This window comes from Lepisosteus platostomus, chromosome 17 (genome assembly GCF_059453375.1).
Source record: "Lepisosteus platostomus isolate fLepPlt1 chromosome 17, fLepPlt1.hap1, whole genome shotgun sequence".
NCBI lineage: Eukaryota > Metazoa > Chordata > Actinopteri > Semionotiformes > Lepisosteidae > Lepisosteus > Lepisosteus platostomus.
The window spans coordinates 8847040-8865083 of NC_142627.1; the positions used below are offsets into that span (position 1 = coordinate 8847040).

Below are 18044 nucleotides of genomic sequence, written 5' to 3' on the forward strand. Positions count from 1 at the left end.
ATACTTTATATACTTTTCAGATAATGAAGAACAGATTTTGTTCTAGTTCAGTCAAGTGGTATTCAGTTGGAACTCCCTTCAGTCCTGATGGAGTTGCTACTGTCGTTCTACAGTCCTTTCAAAGAATTCAGCACAGTTAGGAAATTATTATATTCTAGCCATAGTGGCAGTCAGAACAATAATTAGTACCGCTACTTCTTCCACATCAAATGCAGGGTGATCTGGAGTATGGCTGCATTAGTTAACAAGAGGCGGTTTTAACTGCTTCATCTATTTAAAGTGTCCTGGCTTGGCATGCGATTGGGGTTGTGATGCTGTTGTGCCAGGAATCTCCGTTATTTACACGGATGTTTCTAAAAATATTTTACCCAACCATCTGAGGGCAGGAAAGAATTTCAGGCGGAACTGCTGGTCTTTACAAATGAGAACAACCAAGGCGTGTAATTATGGAATGTTGAGTTGCCAGGAGGCGAACACACCCTTGTGTCTATTGCTCCTTTGGTCATGACCGGTATTGTCAGTGTCCTGTTAACATCTTACTCGCCTCTTAATATGTCAATTGCTCCCACAGCCTGCTTGAGTTTGGCTTGTCTTCTCAGCACCAGAGAGTCATGCAGTGCTCTTTAGATACAGAAGCTTTTGCTGGCTTCTTGTTCGGCACAGAAAACATTCTGAGCTCTGTGGCCCTCATTCAGCCTACTTGTATATTTCCTGAAAACGTCTTTAATTAGGTTCTAATCAGCGGTAATTTCTGCAGCTTGCAGTTGGTACTGTTTCTTTTGTGCTCCAGCCTTTCTTAGATTGTTTGGAGTCTTAGAAAGGTATACATTTATTTCAGTTCTTGAAATCCAAAGTCTTCAATCTGTTTTTAGTCAATTTGAGACCTAGATTGTACTCTCTATGCTTCACAATTTCTGAATGACTTTTTGCAAAGTTGCATTTTTAGTTCCTTTGCATCAATAAAATCCTTCAGTGCATTTCAACTTCAATAAAAAGAGTTGTAACCATTTTTATTTTGTTCCCTTTGCCCAATATTCTGCTTTATTCTCTTTCCAGTGACTGGACCTCTGTCAGAATCGCAAATTGCCTATGTATCACGAGAAACACTACAGGTATTTTCCCCGTTAACATGCACATTTTCAATTGATGTACTTGTGTAAATAAGTCTAAACCCACTTACGTTTAGTTTCTTATCAGTTATTGCAAGGCCTGTGAATAAACCTAGACTATCCACTCACTTTCCTGATTTAATTAAAAAAAGAATAGCTGGACTTAAATTAAAGGTATTTAGATTATATAAGGAAACTAACACAAAAGAGTCTAACATTGTCTTTTGCTGTGTCATTGTGTTTTTCCACTGCTGGATAGATTGGCTGTTCTGTTCATTAACTGTCAAGCAAACTGTTCGTTTCTGTTTTCTGTATGCAGATAAGAGGAGAAGTCATTAAACTTTTGTAATAACTTTTGTGATTTAATAGAACAGCCAACACTTAGAAATTGAACGATCCTCTTGTTTAGGAGAGTAGGTTTGTTTTTTTTAATGTGCTATTACGTTTGTGTTTATTTCTTCCAGGGTTTGTACTATCTTCACAACAAAGGAAAAATGCACAGAGACATTAAGGTAAAGCTGACATGCGACTTGCGCTGGATGGTTTGCCAATCAGTTCGTACTCCTGCAGTTCTATGAAGACTATGTTTTTTTAATTTCTTTTAATAAGTGCTCAAGCCACAGCATTAAACTTAACTCATTCTGTTGTCTATTTTGGATTTGCATTATATCTCTATAAGTATTTTGAGTCTTTCTTTATCGTGTATTTTGCTGCATTTCCTATTTTGTGAGCCCAACCCCCTTTTTCTCTGCCTTTTCCAACTGTAAGAAGGACTTTTTGAAGTTGAGCTGTAATGTAACTGGACATATTAAAATAAGATGGGTACACTTGACTTGAAACAGCAAAATTCCATGTAGGTAATGCAGTTGGTCAGCTCACACTTATTGATGCCACTAGTGTGCTGTTTTTTAGCAATTGTTTAAGAAACAAACATCTTTGAATATCTTGAATTTGGAAGACATCTTTGATCTACTTTGCTGATCTGTTGGAAATAGTTTAGCCCTTCCAAAAGGATTTTGCTTTGTTAAATTACATATCTTTGTTCTAACACTCCAACATCTTCTTTTATAGGGAGCAAATATTCTGTTAACGGACAATGGGTATGTGAAATTAGGTAAGCACATGGAAGCGTCTTTCCTTTTGCATCTTTAAATATTTGTTAAACTTCATAAAATGTGATTGGTCTTCCAGTTTGTGAGCTGTGAAAACCAAGCTGGTTGAGTTAGCTTGTTTGACATAACTAGGACTTGTCTACAAGTTTAGGTTTAGGCTGAATATGTCACAACACTTAACAAAGGGATGGCAAACTCATTTCTTTGAACCATAAACAATCAAAATCAAACAACTATGCACAACCACTATATAGTATTATTTATTTGTAGCATTTTGCATTTGTGTGCATTTTACAATGAAATTCCTCCCTTTAAAATGCAATTAGCAGTCATTGTTTCTTTACTAGGTGCCACTTTAGCAGAACTTGCTCATTACTTCTGAGTACGGGGTATTTATTAGCATTATTGACTGTATTTATTTCACATATCTTAGTTGTGATAATTGTGAACTACAGAAATCTCTGTTTTGTTGAAAAGAATATTGTTGGCATATTTTGACCAGTGATGAGCCTAAATAAATGAGCAACTCAACACATTGCAGTGATAAGTGAGAGGCAGTTCAGCCTTTTGTAATCAGCAAAATTATATTGTTATTACCTAGGAAGGAGAAATGGGGGAAAAAGACAAGGTTAATAGGACTTTTCATGACTAAAATATACAATGAAAACGTGAGACGCCATTTGTTAGAAATGAGGAGTACCAAATCGCAAAGACTCTCTACACCTATCGCTATTATTTGGCGAAAGCCGATGTACTAATCAAGCATGTTAGTTTTCCATTCACTTCTACAAAGAGATCTAAATTCTTCCACTATTCTTGAACCACAAGACTTTTTCCTTTCTTTAATAACACAATTACGAGGCCCTTATTTTTATCTCCTTTTGAGACAAAGGCGCACTCCCCTGTCAGATTAGATCTGTGACATCATCAAACAGAGGCACCGCGATTGGATAGAGGTGGGGAACTGCAGGGAGCAGGGGGTGTGTGTGAGACTGATACAGTAGCAGCACCAAGGGCATCTGCTTTATGGGAGGGTTACTCAGCCTCAGACAATGGTTCTGACCACTTCTGCCACATGGCCAAATAAGTGGTGTCTGGCTACCCAGACCTGGCCTGTGGGCTGTAGGCTTGATACCCTGGCATCAATATTACACATTTCAGACCTCTGAGGGTTGGCACCTGTATATCTGTATTGACAGCCTGTGAAAAACAAAGGACAAAACTGCGAATACCATTTGCCTTTTCACATTCAATGTGTTAAACATGCTAATGGAGGGTTTCTAAAACGAGAAGTGTAATACACACATGTAACAGCTTTCATAATTATGAGCTTATTGTCATCGGAGCAGGTGAGTTGTGAAGCAGGGATTGAGCATTCCAGTTATGTCTTTCCTTATTTTTTATACCTTTGTCTTGGGTAGTCCTAAGATTTGGGACAGTAAAAGTGTTATATATATAATTGTATATAGAAAACCAAATCAGTAGTAATAAAATTGAGTAAAATTGCTGAAACAATTCCAGCCCTATCATTTTTCATACCCTATTGCATTTGGTATTGCAGTAATTATTTTCAGGAACTCCAGTTCACCACACTAGTTGAATAGCACTTTGATGTCCAGCCAGTAGCTCTGAACGCTGCTGCTAAACGGGCCAAATAAATGGGCTTTTATGTGGTGAGCTGGACCTATCCACAAGACAGTATGTTGGATTTCTGGTGCTGTACTCACCAGAGGATCCTTACTTTACACATACTGTAGGAGGGAACCCACTTCATCCACCATAGAAGTGCCACCCCAACTGGGTGATGCACCAGCAGCCCCACTGCATTAAGTGGAAAAGTGACAAATTCATCGGTTGAATTAAGGAGTAAATTTAGGTAGGCCATTATGTGTAAGCTCAAAGTGGTATTTAGCTAGTACACTAAGGATAACGCCCCAGCTCTTACAAATAAATCCAGAGTATCTTTAATCGCAGTAGCCATTACCTCAGTTTACCACCTTATCTGAAGGACAACACCTCTTCCATTACTGTGTCCCAAACTATGGTGGGGCATTAGTCTGGAAATTCTGAAAATGAGATCGCCGCCTACTGGTCCACCAACATAACCAGTTTCCATTCCCAGAGGTCTCCTGGGTCCCAGGACCGACCCGGCCCATCTTTCTTAGCTTCTGAGATCGGACCAGATCAGGCTATAAAGGAGGAGACGTGGTGGGATTTAGTGAAGACTCAGTGACTGCTAATGGTTGGTTGATAGGGAATACTTCTGTGGAAGATGTAGGCTTGAATGAGATTATTTACTAGATTTAATTCTCTCTGGCACCAGTCGTTATGTGAGATTAATTACTGGGCCCTGACACAAAACGAAACTAACTTTGGTTCTGGTCCCTTCAAATAATTTTCACTGCATTAACATGGTTTCAACTGCATGTTGTTTTTTAAAAAAATGTACTATTTCCCCATATTGTAGAAAGGCCGTGATGAAATGATTGAAGTTTAAATCACTTCTTGAGAGCTAGAGTGTGTCTGTGCATCCAGTGTCTAACACTACATCTCTGTATTAAAGCTGACTTTGGAGTCTCCGCACAGATAACGGCAACACTAGCGAAGAGAAAATCCTTCATCGGGACCCCTTACTGGTACTTGATACTTTGTTTCCTCTCCTGGTTTCCTTTTGAGGTCCATTCAGATTCTGCGGAAATGGTTGTCAAGATAAAATCCCTCCAGCTTTGACTTGTAAGAAGGACCTGTGCATTTCTGAAATGGGCCCAGTGCGCAGTCAGACGAAACAGTTTTTTTTTTTTGGTATTACAATATGTGATTTTATTTTGTCTTGTGATAATTCTGTTAAAATTTACAGGACCTGTCTGGATCAGACCTATAAGAGTTACTCGGGAGAAGAAAGGATAGTGAACTATCGACAGCGTTTGCTTACATTACCTTGGGGTGATTTAGACACCGTGGTGGAGCATCCCCCGGTATTTTTCAAGGAGAGTTGCTCGTTAGATCTAAAAGCCCTTCCCAGTTGTGTCTGGAGTGTACCTTCTGGTTACAGATCTGCTAATGAAAATGACACAAGCAGAAGGGATCGCGCAGTGGAAAGAGAGGTTGGATTGCTGCACTTAAGGGGTTACTAAAAATCTCTCTGCTGTTCAGGATGGCTCCAGAAGTGGCTGCTGTGGAGAGAAAAGGCGGCTATAACCAGCTGTGCGACATCTGGGCTGTGGGGATCACTGCCATAGAGCTGGCCGAGCTCCAGCCACCCATGTTTGACCTGCACCCAATGAGGTCAGTGTGCAAGCTCTTTATTGTGGGCCACGCAGTGGAAAAAGAGGGAAACTGGCAGGTGTGTCTGGAGCTCTGCAGAAGAGGGGGAAGTGGGGGTTGAGCCTTTTGATGACAATGACAACCTTTAGGTTTTTCCAGGTCTGTGTTGCAGAAGAGCAGTTAATGACTTCAATTTAATTTTAATCACCACCTGAGAGCACAGCAGCAGGCACTACCATGCCTGAGGGATCAAGGTGCACACGTTTTGGAGGTAGAGGTCATTGCAAGCATGGTTAAAACAGTCATTCTGATAGAGTTTTCCCAGCGGATGAAGGCACTTCGCAGACTGTGTAGCCATGCCATATTAATTCCGATAAGTGCCAGTGAAATAACGGTGGAGTTTGTTTTACTGCAGGAACTGGATTGCCGGAGCTATGGGCTGTGCAGCTCTGTCTTGGCAAAGTACAGTAGGATGGTGTTCTTCTGTTTTTCTTAATAAGCTCGGTGAACTCTTTTCTCAAGCCACTGTTTCTTTTCGCAGGGCTTTGTTCTTGATGACTAAAAGTAATTTTCAGCCCCCTAAACTGAAAGACAAGCTAAAATGGTGAGTATTTGATCGTATTTAATATGACAGTACGGCGCATGCATTCTGATATTTAAAAGCAATTTTCTGCAAGGTCACCGTAAGTTATCATCTTATGTGCTCAGACATGCGGTTTTCTTATTAGTTATTTGTTGATTAGTTATTTGCTGTTAATATCCAGTCAGGTATTAGCTCAAGAACATGGAGAAATAAAGTAGTTGGGGAACAAAAAATGCGAAGGGTTGTTTAATCTTGCGTATCTCTTCAATCTCTCTTATTGTTTAATTTTGAAGGACCAACAACTTCCACCATTTTGTTAAAATGTCATTGACGAAAAACCCCAAGAAAAGGCCAACAGCTGAGAAACTGTTGCAGGTAATGTGTTACGTAGGAGGATCGATTCTAGACGCTGTTTGCTGTTTGCTGAGCTGAGCCGTGGGGTGTGTTTGTGCTGAAACATGCTCTTCTCTTCAACAGCACCCCTTTGTCACCCAGCCCCTAAGCCGGACCCTTGCCATCGAGCTGCTGGATAAGGCCAGCAACCCAGACCACAGCACCTACCAGGACTTCGATGACGACGATCCGGAGGTACAGCCCTGCCTCGTTTTTCTTTCTCTCTGTGTGTTTTTAGTCTTTCTCTGTGAATCGGAATCCTGCTCCTGCAGTCTGTTTCTTATTCAATCGGACTTGTCTGAGGCCAGTCCCAAATGTGGCCTGGCCAGTGAAATGTTGCTCCCCGGTAGAGGGTACGGAACGTGTGAAATTTGGGATTGGCTTAAAATTGTAGTCCAGACTGGTCTTTAATCATTCTTCCCTCTAAAGCTCTTTTCAGGTAGTGCTTTTTTAGGTACGGGTTTCACATTTAACTTTGGCAAGGACATAAACTGCCTGAGAAACTGCGAGTTACTGTTATTTAATACTCTTCCAAAAGAATAGCCGTTTCTGCCTGCTTTGGGATTATTGTTTATTTCTTTTTTTTTTTGTCTTGGCTGTTGTGTGTCTCCTCTCTCTCTCCTGGTTCAGTTTAAGTATTTGGGGGTCTTTTCTCCTGTAACCCCTCTTTCTCGGCGTGCCCTGCGCTTCGCTGCCCACAGAAAGGTACCAGGCCTGACTGTCTGAGCTGTGCCACATCCTGCATTTCAGCCCTGTGCTCCTGCCTAAAGCCTCTCTTTTTGTGTTTTACTGCAGCGTGGGTTTATTAACATGACCTGGGGCGATGGCAGCAACGTAACCCTCTCAAACCGCTTTTGAATACTGACATTTAAAAATTAAAAAGTTATCTTTTGTGTTCGCATAAGCATTTTTCTGGAGTGTGTGCGTGTGCTTTCTGAGGGTGGGAATTGTGTAATATTAATTATTTCTGACTCCTGATCTTGAAAACCCCTAGAGATGAATATGGTGCCGTGAATGTTTTGTGCAAATATGTTTGGGTGAAACTAACCTGTCAGGAGAGATAACACATATGTGGGTCATCTGGATTTCAGAAATGTTTGCTTTTATTGAACAGAGAACCACACCATGTGGAATAATTGAAAAGCATTCATAATCCACAGCAGCCGCAGTGAAAGCAGATAAAAGGAACAAGCCATAGACACTGGGTTCTTTAACTGTCCGTGCCACTAGGTTCTTATCTAATCTTTTTGCACCTAATATTTATCTGTGCTTAAAATGTGGTGGGCAAAACAATGCATTCATTCACAGAAGCACATTAATAAACACTGTCTGGAAGTGGTGAGATCCAGTAGTGGTTTAGCAGGTTGAGGTGCTATATGGTTACTTTAAGTGTTAGTGATGCAGTTCCCAATGGCTCTGCTTTCTTTTTTTTGTTCTTACCAAACAGAAAAGCCACCCCATGAGATTGATTTTAAGGAAATTGCCATTGAAAATACCTTTACATAATATAAACACAGGTTTTTCAGGATTAGGGAGTAATACCAACACAAGACAACCGGCCCTTATTTCAGGACCGGGTGCATACTGAGTGGGGACGTCTGCTTCCTCTGGGTGTTTCTGTGGAGAAACTGTTGAGTGTTTTGCACTACAAGCCTTTCTCTTCCTACATCTGTATCTCATAGCTCATAACAAGCCCATATAGACTTTGACAGAGTCACTTTTCTTCCCTGAGGTTCAGCAGTTTCAGACGTCTAAGGAAAACGTCGGCATCCGAAGTTGTCGAGTAGCATTTTTAGCTGATTGTTCTAAACGCTGGATTGATATATATACAGTGATATATATACAGTGCCTAGAAAAAGTATTCAGCCCCCATCCCTTTTTTCACACTTAAGAATGCATAAGCAAATGTATTTTTTAATGGTATTTTTTATTTGTGAGTCACACGTTCATCTTCTTAGAATCCCCCCGAAAAAGATGGATTGTAAACCATGAATTAATTAAAAATAAAAGAACTGAAATATCATCATTTAATAAGTCTTCATCCCCGTTGGTCAATACTTAGTTGAACCAACTCTGGCAGCTGTTACAGCCAGGAATCTCTTTGGACAAGTCTCTACTAACCTTGCACACTGAGATGGAGCAATATTTGCCCATTTCTCTTGCAAAACTGCTCAGGCTGGGTCAGGTTAGTTGATGTGCGGCAATGGACGACAAGTTTGAGGTCTTACCTCCGATTTTCGATGGGATCAAGGTCGGAACTCGGACTGGGCAGGTGTGCTCTGGATCATTGCCTTGTTGAAAGAAAACCTTCCTCCCCAGTTTGAGTTTTTCTGCAAAAGGTAGCAGGTTTTTTGTCCAGGATTTCTCCATAATGCGCACCATTCATCTTCCCATCCATCCTGACAAGATAACCAGTCCCTGCCTCTGAAAAGCCTCCCCATAACATGATGCTGCCACCTCCATACTTCACAGTGGGGGGTGGGGGGGTGGTGCTACCTGGCTGGTGTGTAGTGTTTGCTTTGTGCCATACATACCGTTTAACATTCAGGCCAGAAAGTTCTACTTTATTCACATCAGACCACAGGACCTGCTGCCACATCACTGCAGTGTCTTCAGGTGGCGTTTTGCCAGCTCTTTGAGGGCATGGATGGGGGTTTCTTTCAGCCAGGGCTTCTTCCTTCTAACCCCCCTATAAAGGCTCTTTTTGCGGAATGCTTTGGAGATTGTTGACCCATGTACATTATCTTCCATCGCAGCCACTGACCCCTGTAGCTTGTTCAGCGTCACAGTTGCCCACGCAGTAGCTTCTCTGATTAAGTCTCCCTCTTGTCTGGCAGCTAAGGTTAGGGGGGTGGCCTGATTTAGGCAGTGTGGCTGTAGTTTCATACTCTTCCACTTCTGTACAGTGGACTGCACTGAGCTCTGGGGATGTTCCTTGGCAATGGTCTTGTACACTTCCCCAGATTTGTGCCTTTCTAGAATCATCTCTGACTTGTTTGAAATGCTCCTTCATCTTCTTTTCAAGTCTTTTTTTGAAAGTGTCTACCATGCTTTGTAGGCTCTCACAGAAAGACGTGTTTATAGTTACAAAAGAATTGACAACAGGTGATCTAATAATTTGTTACGCAGACGAAGTCAATCAAAACTTGTTAGACTTTTGAGGTAATGCGTGACACCCGAGCAACTTTGAGATTACGGTTACAAGGGGTATGAATACTTTTTAAATTGAATCATTTCTGGTTTTCATTTTTAGTAAATTGTGGAAACGTTTTGGAAGGTTTATTTTGTTTTGACACAGTGCTCGGTGCTCACTGCCAAAAAATCCTACTTCAGTCTATTTCAAAATTCAGAATCTGCTGCAACAAAATGTGAAAAATGTGTGGGGGGCTAAACTAAATACTTTTTCAAGGCTCTGTATTTAAATGTACCATTACCATACAGCCCATTCGTTAGCCAGAAAAAATACTTCCTCTTTCATTTTTTAGAAATGAAGAATTTTTAATAGAACAATTAGAATCCAGCAAACAAAAAGATTACTGATTGGTCGCATTTTGGGATATTAGCGTTAACCAATATATCGTGGTAGATACCGGATACCATATCATGGATGTAGCTAAATGTACAAGCTAACATTAGGTAATCTGTTTCATACCAGCTTTAAAGGTGGACTATAGCCTCTGGCAGATCTGCTCTGCAGTAATTTAGTAACTCCTGCTTTGGCATGGCCATTTGGCATACAGGAATAAAAAAAATCTGCACGTCTGTTGGACATTGAACTAAACGTAATTATTTCCTTTGGGGCACAACATAACCCAGACAGCAGGTTAAAAGAAAGTAGAGAGATTTAACTCTTAAGTCATTTCGTTTAAATAATCCCCGTTTAAAATAATTCACGTTATGCGGGACTCTATTCTATCATATTTCTGTTTATTTCTGTTCTGTTATAAAAAGGCAGCTCACTGGCCTGCTGTTACAAAAGCCACTTCTAAAAATTGCTGCGTCGTGTTTCACAAATCACAGTGAGGTCATGCATTTGCACTTTTCAGTCGCATACAAACTTTGTGAAACATTTCTGTTGTCTCTCATGTCAGGCAATCCTGCTTTATTTATTTTTGCCTGCTGTGTGTTTTTCTCTGGGGGAGAAAAAAACAGCATCCTCATTTACTGTAACTTAATGTCATTACTTGGTGGGGATTTTAACCTGAGGCGTGATGTTTCAGAAGCTCTTCTGGTACAATGAGTTGTGAAGTTGCCCGAGGTAAGAAGCTCCTGTCTGCCAAGCTGCATGTTGTTTCACTTGATGCAGAATAACCATTAGGCTTGATCATGCGAAAGACTTTCCTATCAATAATAGAATGTTCTGTAGTTCTGCTGTACCAGCAGCCATATCACTTTGCAACTCACAACTGGCAACCCACTGAAGCTCAGCAGGTGTCAGCCTGGTCAGTACCTGGATGGGAGACCTCCTGGGAAAAACTAAGGTTGCTGCTGGAAGAGGTGTTAGTGGGGCCAGCAAGGGGCGCTCACCCTGCGGTCCATGTGGGTCCTAATGCCCCAGTATAGTGACGGGGACACTATACTGTAAACAGGCGCCGTCCTTCGGATGAGACGTAAAACAGAGGTCCTGACTCTCTGTGATCATAAAAATCCCAGGGCGTTTCTCGAAAAGAGTAGGGGTGTAACCCCGGCATCCTGACCAAATTCCCCCCTGGCCTTTACCAATCATGGCCTCCTAATAATCCCCATCTGTGAATTGGCTGCATTACTCTGCTCTCCTCCCCACTGAGAGCTGGTGTGTGGTGAGCGTACTGGCGCACTATGGCTGCCGTTGCATCATCCAGGTGGATGCTGCACACTGGTGGTGGTGGAGGGGATCCCCATTACCTGTAAAGCGCTTTGAGTGGAGTGTAAGCAATTATTAATTATTAGTTACCGTCTTGTTCTGAGGACACCGAGCAGCTCTAGAGGTGTAGCTTTGCTCCTTTTGTAAGCAAAGCCAAATGTGCTAAACTTTTTGTTGTTGTTTTTTTTATTTCCAGCCCGCAGTAGTTGTGCCTCACCGCATCCACTCAACCAACAGAAATGCTCGAGAGGAGAAGACTCGCTCTGAGATTAACTGTAAGTTCTGTGTTGTCGCGCGTTTCAAAAACCGTGTAAGAGCGCACATCTGGATTTTTAGAAATTTGCAGCTTGCGTGCTGCCTCATTAAGAGGTTTCAGTGTTGTAGTCTTCTTATCTGCAGTGCTTTTTAAGCACTTCCTGTCCAATTCCATAGTTCCGCTCAGTATCTCAAAAATGTGATGTTCGAACTCTTCTTAAAGCAATTAAGTAGATAACACTGTCTGTAAGCTAAAATAGTTTGACATTTTAAGGTAGTCATGTGTCCTGTTCATGTATAGACTCCCATACTGCACCTACATATGTGGAGGATCTGTGGAGGTTGTTTTATTTTGAGAACTACAGTACATCTCAGTGCAATTATATAAATTGTTGTTCTTATCACAATTTCCAGTAGTTTTTATTTTTCTATTTCTCTTACTAAAGGATACAAGTAGCTCCTTGATGGACACATTTTCCACGCACGTCATCTCTTAAATGCATAGGAGTTGTCAGACTGCGAGTAGCACTTTTCTTTCCTAAAGGCTGCTATTTATCACAGTCATGTAAAATTCAAGTACCTTTGAGCACGGTTATGATGTCCTGTTGCAGCTATTACAATAATTTTCTGCTGTCCATCTGACCTTCCATCTGGAGAAAGGCTTGAATCCAGCACAATTGAAGGGTTTTCAAGTATTTACAGCGTAGTGTGGCATTGCTGCTGCAAATAATCTAATAAAACAACCCGACTAAAGAACAGTAAACCTGTATAATTCTCTAATTCAGTGGACCTTTTTTTCTTCTGACACAAGTAAAATTTTAGGCATCCGGTATTTATGAATGCCAGTTTGTGGTCTGAGCTCACTGTGAAATATCTGTAGTGTATTTCCCCTGACAAGTTTAAAATCCACTAATAAATGTGATGTATGTTCTTAGCTATTTCCAGGAAATCCCTTTTACAGCACATGCGGCTTAGGTTTACAGTGTTCTTCTGATAGGCCTTCATGGGTGTGGATTTAGAATGCTAGATCAGTATATACCCGAGGTCTCCATTCCTGGACCTCCAGAACAGCGATTTAGCAAGGTTTCTAGCAGTTTTCAACAGTCGTTGAAGGGTGTTCCAAATTTAATGGGTCTGGGATTTTTACTTTAGCTCTTAACATGCAGACACTGAAGGAGAACTGGCACAGCTGCTGCTCTGGAGCTCTCGGTGACTGGCTGAAGGGGGGATATCTGAGGTTCAAGTTCAGACTCTCTGTTTCGAGTCTTCACTGTTGGGGGTGAAAACAGTGAACCGTCCCTGTTCTTTCTTCGCAGTTGGGCAGGTTAAGTTCGACCCCCCTCTGAGGAAGGAGACCGAGCCACACCATGAACCGGTGAGTACCCCACAGCCCTTGTTGTTACCTGTACCCCTCGGCAGGCTCTCCGCCTCTAATCCCAGAGTCCACTTTCCACGTGTGCCTGGCCCTGCTGTGACACTATTAATAACACGTGGCCACTGTCCGTCCGGCAAAACACCCCTCCTTCTTCACCCTGCTCCGGTGAGCTGCTGCCCAAGTTGTGCATGTCTGTTAGTCAGGATGTTGTGGATGTGTATTCATCCTGAACCAAATGGCTGGACCTAAGTACAGGCAAAAACAGGAAGCAAGAATAGTTCTGAGTCCACAGTGTCCGCCATCGTAACCTTTCTGTCAAACTGAAGGAGCTGAAGGATGTATAATTCACCCATGCACTAAGACAGGCCAAGCCTCTGGTAGAAGACCTCAACTTTATATCTGAGGTTTTATATATGACAATTCAGTGTTTTTGTTATTATCGTGACTGGAAGAAGTCCAAATGTTTTACAGACAGCTTCTGTTTGCTTGGGTTTAAACCATTATTTTTCCCATCATGCAAAACACTCCTGCTCATTGCTGCTCCTGGCTTGTCAGGGTAAAGGGCTTCATTGGAAAGGCAAAGCTTTTTCGAATGCAAGTTTCCCCCAGTAAGTCAGTGCTGCATGGCCTCTTTCAGCTGGGCTGTCTTCTCAGTTAATTCCTCCCTTTGTTGTGTTTTCTCCTGGGCTCTGGCCTTTGACATGAATAACTTGAATTTCTTGGTCTCTGTCTGCTAAACAGCCCGACAGTGATGATTTTCTGGACTGTTCGGAAGAAATATACTACACTGCAAGATCTAACCTGGTATTTTCACCTTCCTGAGTTTTATTTGTCTGCTTCACGCTTGTCTCATCTTTCTGCTTGTTTTCTTTCTTTAAGATTCCTCATGATTTTTGTCTGCTGGTTTATGTTAGAGTTCTTTGTGTGTGTGTCTGTGGAGCATTCTATCCATATTTCAGCCACTGTTGTGGCTGATATTGATCGTCATCTTGGCTGTGGTCTGTGGTTCATCGCTTATTTGAAAATGTGTAAAATTGCTTCAGATAGCAGTGACTTTTCACGCTGCTCACACTTTTTTCCTGTGTTTTTAGAATTAGGTGCTTTATCACTCGTCTAACATCTGCTAAGAAAGTGCAGTGGCTTTGTTGGTGCTGTTTGGGATTAATTTTCTGTTCTTTGATGTGTACTGCAATTTGTGTCATTAGAGTTAAGAATACCTCAGAATTTTGCAATGCGAGGTGATTGTTTGCCAGCAGCCAGAAAGCCGTACGTTGAACCAAAGCGGTTTTATGCCTTGATTTTCAATTATTAATACTGGTAAATTTGAAATATTAATAATATTTAACTGGCCTTTCTTGAAGTTTACCATTTGCCGTGCTGAAGGTTTTCAGGAGTTGTTTAATATAAAGCTTAATTGAAGCTGATAAACCAACTGTGACCATGTACCCATTAATAAGGGCGCCGCGGAGAACGCACATCCATACAGCACAGCGATTTACCGTAGTAATGTGAGCAGAGTACCTCGCTCAAGGGCACAGCAGCGGGGTTTTCAACCTATCACCCTTCAGTCCAGTCTTGACCCCTGTTCCGTACTGCTGCCCCTCAAAACTGGTCATTCAGAACAGGGTACAGGGCAGAAGAAAGACACCAGGAACATTAATAACTGACCAAGCAATGCAAAATCGTACAAACTGCAGAAAAAAAGGAGTATATTCAATATGAGCCACCTAGTCGGCTGTACCCCCTAGTAATGGTCTATATTGGCTGGTGTGGGCTGATGTGGTCTGGCTCTTCTCTAGGAGGGTCCTCTCGCAGACCACTGCGCTGACCACAGCTCAGTCCACCTCACCCCTCTCTGGCCACCAGTCCCATTCTTCCTTGTGGTTTTCTTGTTTGTCATTTACTCAGAGAAATGTAAAAATATGTGAAATTAGCTGACTTGGGAGAGATTGTCTGCTTCCAGAATCACTGTGGGGAAGTATTTTTGCCTTTGTAGGGGTATTGTTTTCATTATTTTTTTAAACAGTTGTAATGATAAGAAACAGTGACAGAGGTAAAAATAGAGCTTTTACTGAAGGCGTCGTCTTTCTGCTGACAGAATGTACCACCTAGGTTTAAAATCAGGAAAGAAAAACGGCATCTGACCTAGTTTATTGGTTCTTTAAAACTCTTAAGTTTGCATTTTTGTTCTTGTCCAGGGTTTTGAAAACAGAAGATTTTGAGGTCAGGCTTTGCTTTTCACTAACAGTCATATCTATAATTATTCACACTGCCTAAGACGCTGAGTCACAAACATCCCCGCAGGTTGCTGTTGTTCACTTAATAGGACACCACACACAGAATGAACTCGACTGAAGTTGTGCATTTAGGTGGTGTGTAGCAAGCTGCTTTTTAATCTCGTTTTCCAATGCATTGCCTTCCAACGTTTAATTTTGTTTTGCCACCCTCATGGAAGTAGACCTTTTGTCTAGCTATAAATCACATGAGCTTGAGTGGGAATCTTCGTAGCTGCTTGGTGACAGTTGAACACATAATATGGAGAAGCAATCGGGGTCCCAGAGGGCCGGTGTATGTGTAGGTCTCTTTCAAAGCACTGGCCTCCGAAGAGCTGGTGGAAGCTAAAACCGGTGCAGTAAAGCAAGTCATGAGCTGAGAGGCTTGATGTCCAGCTGGGCTTGAAGAGCTCCAGGTTTCCAGGCAGCTCCTGGGATGGGCAGCCGTGAGATTCAGACACGTCGGGTGCTATCCCTGCCCTGTCACCTCGGGGCTGAATCCACACTGAACCCGTCAAGCCCTGCAACTGCAGCCATCTTGGATCAGGTGTGCAAGGGTGGACGTTTTATTAAAAGCATGTTGTCAGGACAAATACATAAGAAATGAAACAGTCCACAAAGGACAATTCTGTTGATGCGAGGGAATATATGTTCCCAATTTTTCTTCAGCTGCCTTGCCAAGCTGGAGTTTATTTCCAGAGGGGAGAGGTGGAATGTATCTTGGATTGTTTTCTTGGTGCGAGTACGAGCTTAGTCAAATGGAAAAAACTGCTTGTGAGTCTTGGCCTTTGTAATGCAGAGTACGGTGTATAGATACAGATGAGTATAGATATCTCATCACAGTGACTCATATTTGCTTATTGTATTCCCAACCTTCAGGGATCCAAGGTTCAAGTCTTGATCCGTCTTTGCCAAAGACTAAAGGAGCTCCTGCCTCCTTGCCTGGTATTCATTTTAAAGGGGAACTGCGGTCCCAATATTTCAGACCGATTATTTAGCCTCAGTAACAAAATAAATTAATTGACGTCACAAATTTCGAGTAAGGCACAAAATCGTGAACTTTGTGAAAGTACAGTAAGTCGCCACGTTGTCGCAGACTCACAATCGAGTTCCCACGAATTATGATGTGATGCGGCCCTTCCTGCTCGCTAGTCTCCATAATGACTAATGTTAACTGATGTACGAGTGAATAAATAGAGGTTGTGCAGCAGACATTTCACCACAGAAAAGTTCCAACGTTATCTGCATTAACAAGTGAGTAGTATTTGTCAGTCAGGCGTCTCAGATTCCAGAGCAGTATTTATATTGGATTAAAAGAGATGTATACACAAGTCTGAGACCGCATAGGTCACCGGACGTTCTGTTCCCTCGTTCTGAATTGCAGAACATGGCGCAGCGCATACCTGGAAATTTCATCTGTTTTGTGATGTAAATTGGAGGTTTTACATGTTACTGTGTACATTTTACTTTTATTGTGGTTAGAAATGCACTCATCAATGCTGGTACTTTCAAACCCCGAAATATGACATTAGTGTTGCAGTTCCTCTTTAAAAGGGCAGGAGCAGGGGGAGGGGTTGCTGCCAGGGATGTATGGCAGGTGTTTGTTTTCCTAAGAAATTCCCAGACGTGGGACATCTGGATCATTCCCAGTTGAGGTGACATCAGGGTCTCTGATGTCTTGGAAAGATGTCTCTGGGCGCTCAGGAATCTCGACTAATTTACACATCACGTATTGACATATGATTAGTTTTACTGAAATGTGTGATCGTGCACATTGTACTGTATATTTGCATGTACTCCATATAGAGTTGCATCATTAATGCCGAGAAATATTTTAATGCAGGAATTCTAAGGAGGCATTCTGTAATATTACAGTAGTCACTCCATCTATGCATTTTAACTGAAGGCTAATTAGTTACGTTTTTTCTTGTTTATTTTTATGGAATGTGGCTTTTCTATTTTATTACTAGTAATATTTAATTTTGTGCACATTCTTATCCTGCATGCCAAAATGTTACCATCCTGTACACTATGGAACCCTAGCAACCACTGTGTGGGTTTACTCGCATGTCACATCTAATCAGACAAACTGCAAAGACATTTAACGGCTTTAGTATAAGGGCAACTTTTTTCTCACTGCCATTTTCTCTTATTTCGAGTACTGTCGGATTTCCCCCCCCCCCCCCCCACCCCGTTGCACCTGAAACAGTTCATTTCCTGGAGTTCCTTTCTTAGTGCTGACTTGTTTGGAGCGGAGCCAAGTGATTTCAAACTGGGCTTCGAAGCCTGAGCGTGAACCCCACACTGCCTCACTTTAAGAGCTGTTGTCCGCCCGACTAATCAATCTAGATGTGGAAGGGAGAGAGAAACAAAATCCATAGCAGAAGGACAGTAAAGGAGCACATAGCATGTCATCTGAGAGATATCCTGTACAGGGATTCTTCTTACCTGTGCTCTGTTTTCCATTGGCATCTCGAGGGGCTTTCCTGGCCTGGTCCTGACCACCAGTGGTCAGAGGTGACCTCTCAGTCAAGTCACTTGTAAAGTTGCTTAAAATCCAGAGAGCTCTGTAAGCAATTGAGAAGGTCTGACTTGATATTTTATGAGTTCAATCGAGTCATTGAAATCCTGGAAGCACTTGGATCCCGAAGATGGGATTGGGAAGCCTAGGGATAATCCTTCTGCGGTCAGTAACGGAAGCAGAGTTGGAAGGAAGAAGAAGAGTAAAAATGCACAATTATTAGACAATCACGGTGTCTAGTGACAACAGTGTCTCCGTTGCCCTGTGTCGCTGTGGAGCGATGTGGAGTTCAGAAAAAATATGGATGGCATTTGGA

The 18044-nt window shown here is 42.0% G+C and overlaps 1 protein-coding gene across 12 annotated transcripts in view; it reads left to right on the forward strand.

Moving 5' to 3' along the window:
• LOC148646071 (mitogen-activated protein kinase kinase kinase kinase 3) overlaps nt 1-18044 on the forward strand; it is a 78288-nt gene that overhangs the window by 40034 nt on the left and 20210 nt on the right. For 5 of the 12 annotated variants that reach the window (XM_088610425.1, XM_088610426.1, XM_088610427.1 and 2 more), the window contains exons 5-16: nt 1057-1112; nt 1574-1621; nt 2181-2223; nt 4785-4857; nt 5375-5506; nt 6027-6089; nt 6362-6443; nt 6546-6656; nt 7092-7166; nt 11501-11579; nt 12876-12934; nt 13676-13738. In XM_088610425.1, the coding sequence (XP_088466551.1) occupies nt 1057-1112; nt 1574-1621; nt 2181-2223; nt 4785-4857; nt 5375-5506; nt 6027-6089; nt 6362-6443; nt 6546-6656; nt 7092-7166; nt 11501-11579; nt 12876-12934; nt 13676-13738 (884 nt within the window). The remainder of the gene's footprint in view (nt 1-1056; nt 1113-1573; nt 1622-2180; nt 2224-4784; nt 4858-5374; nt 5507-6026; nt 6090-6361; nt 6444-6545; nt 6657-7091; nt 7167-11500; nt 11580-12875; nt 12935-13675; nt 13739-18044) is intronic. The other 7 variants (XM_088610429.1, XM_088610432.1, XM_088610433.1 and 4 more) reach the window with 3 other exon arrangements.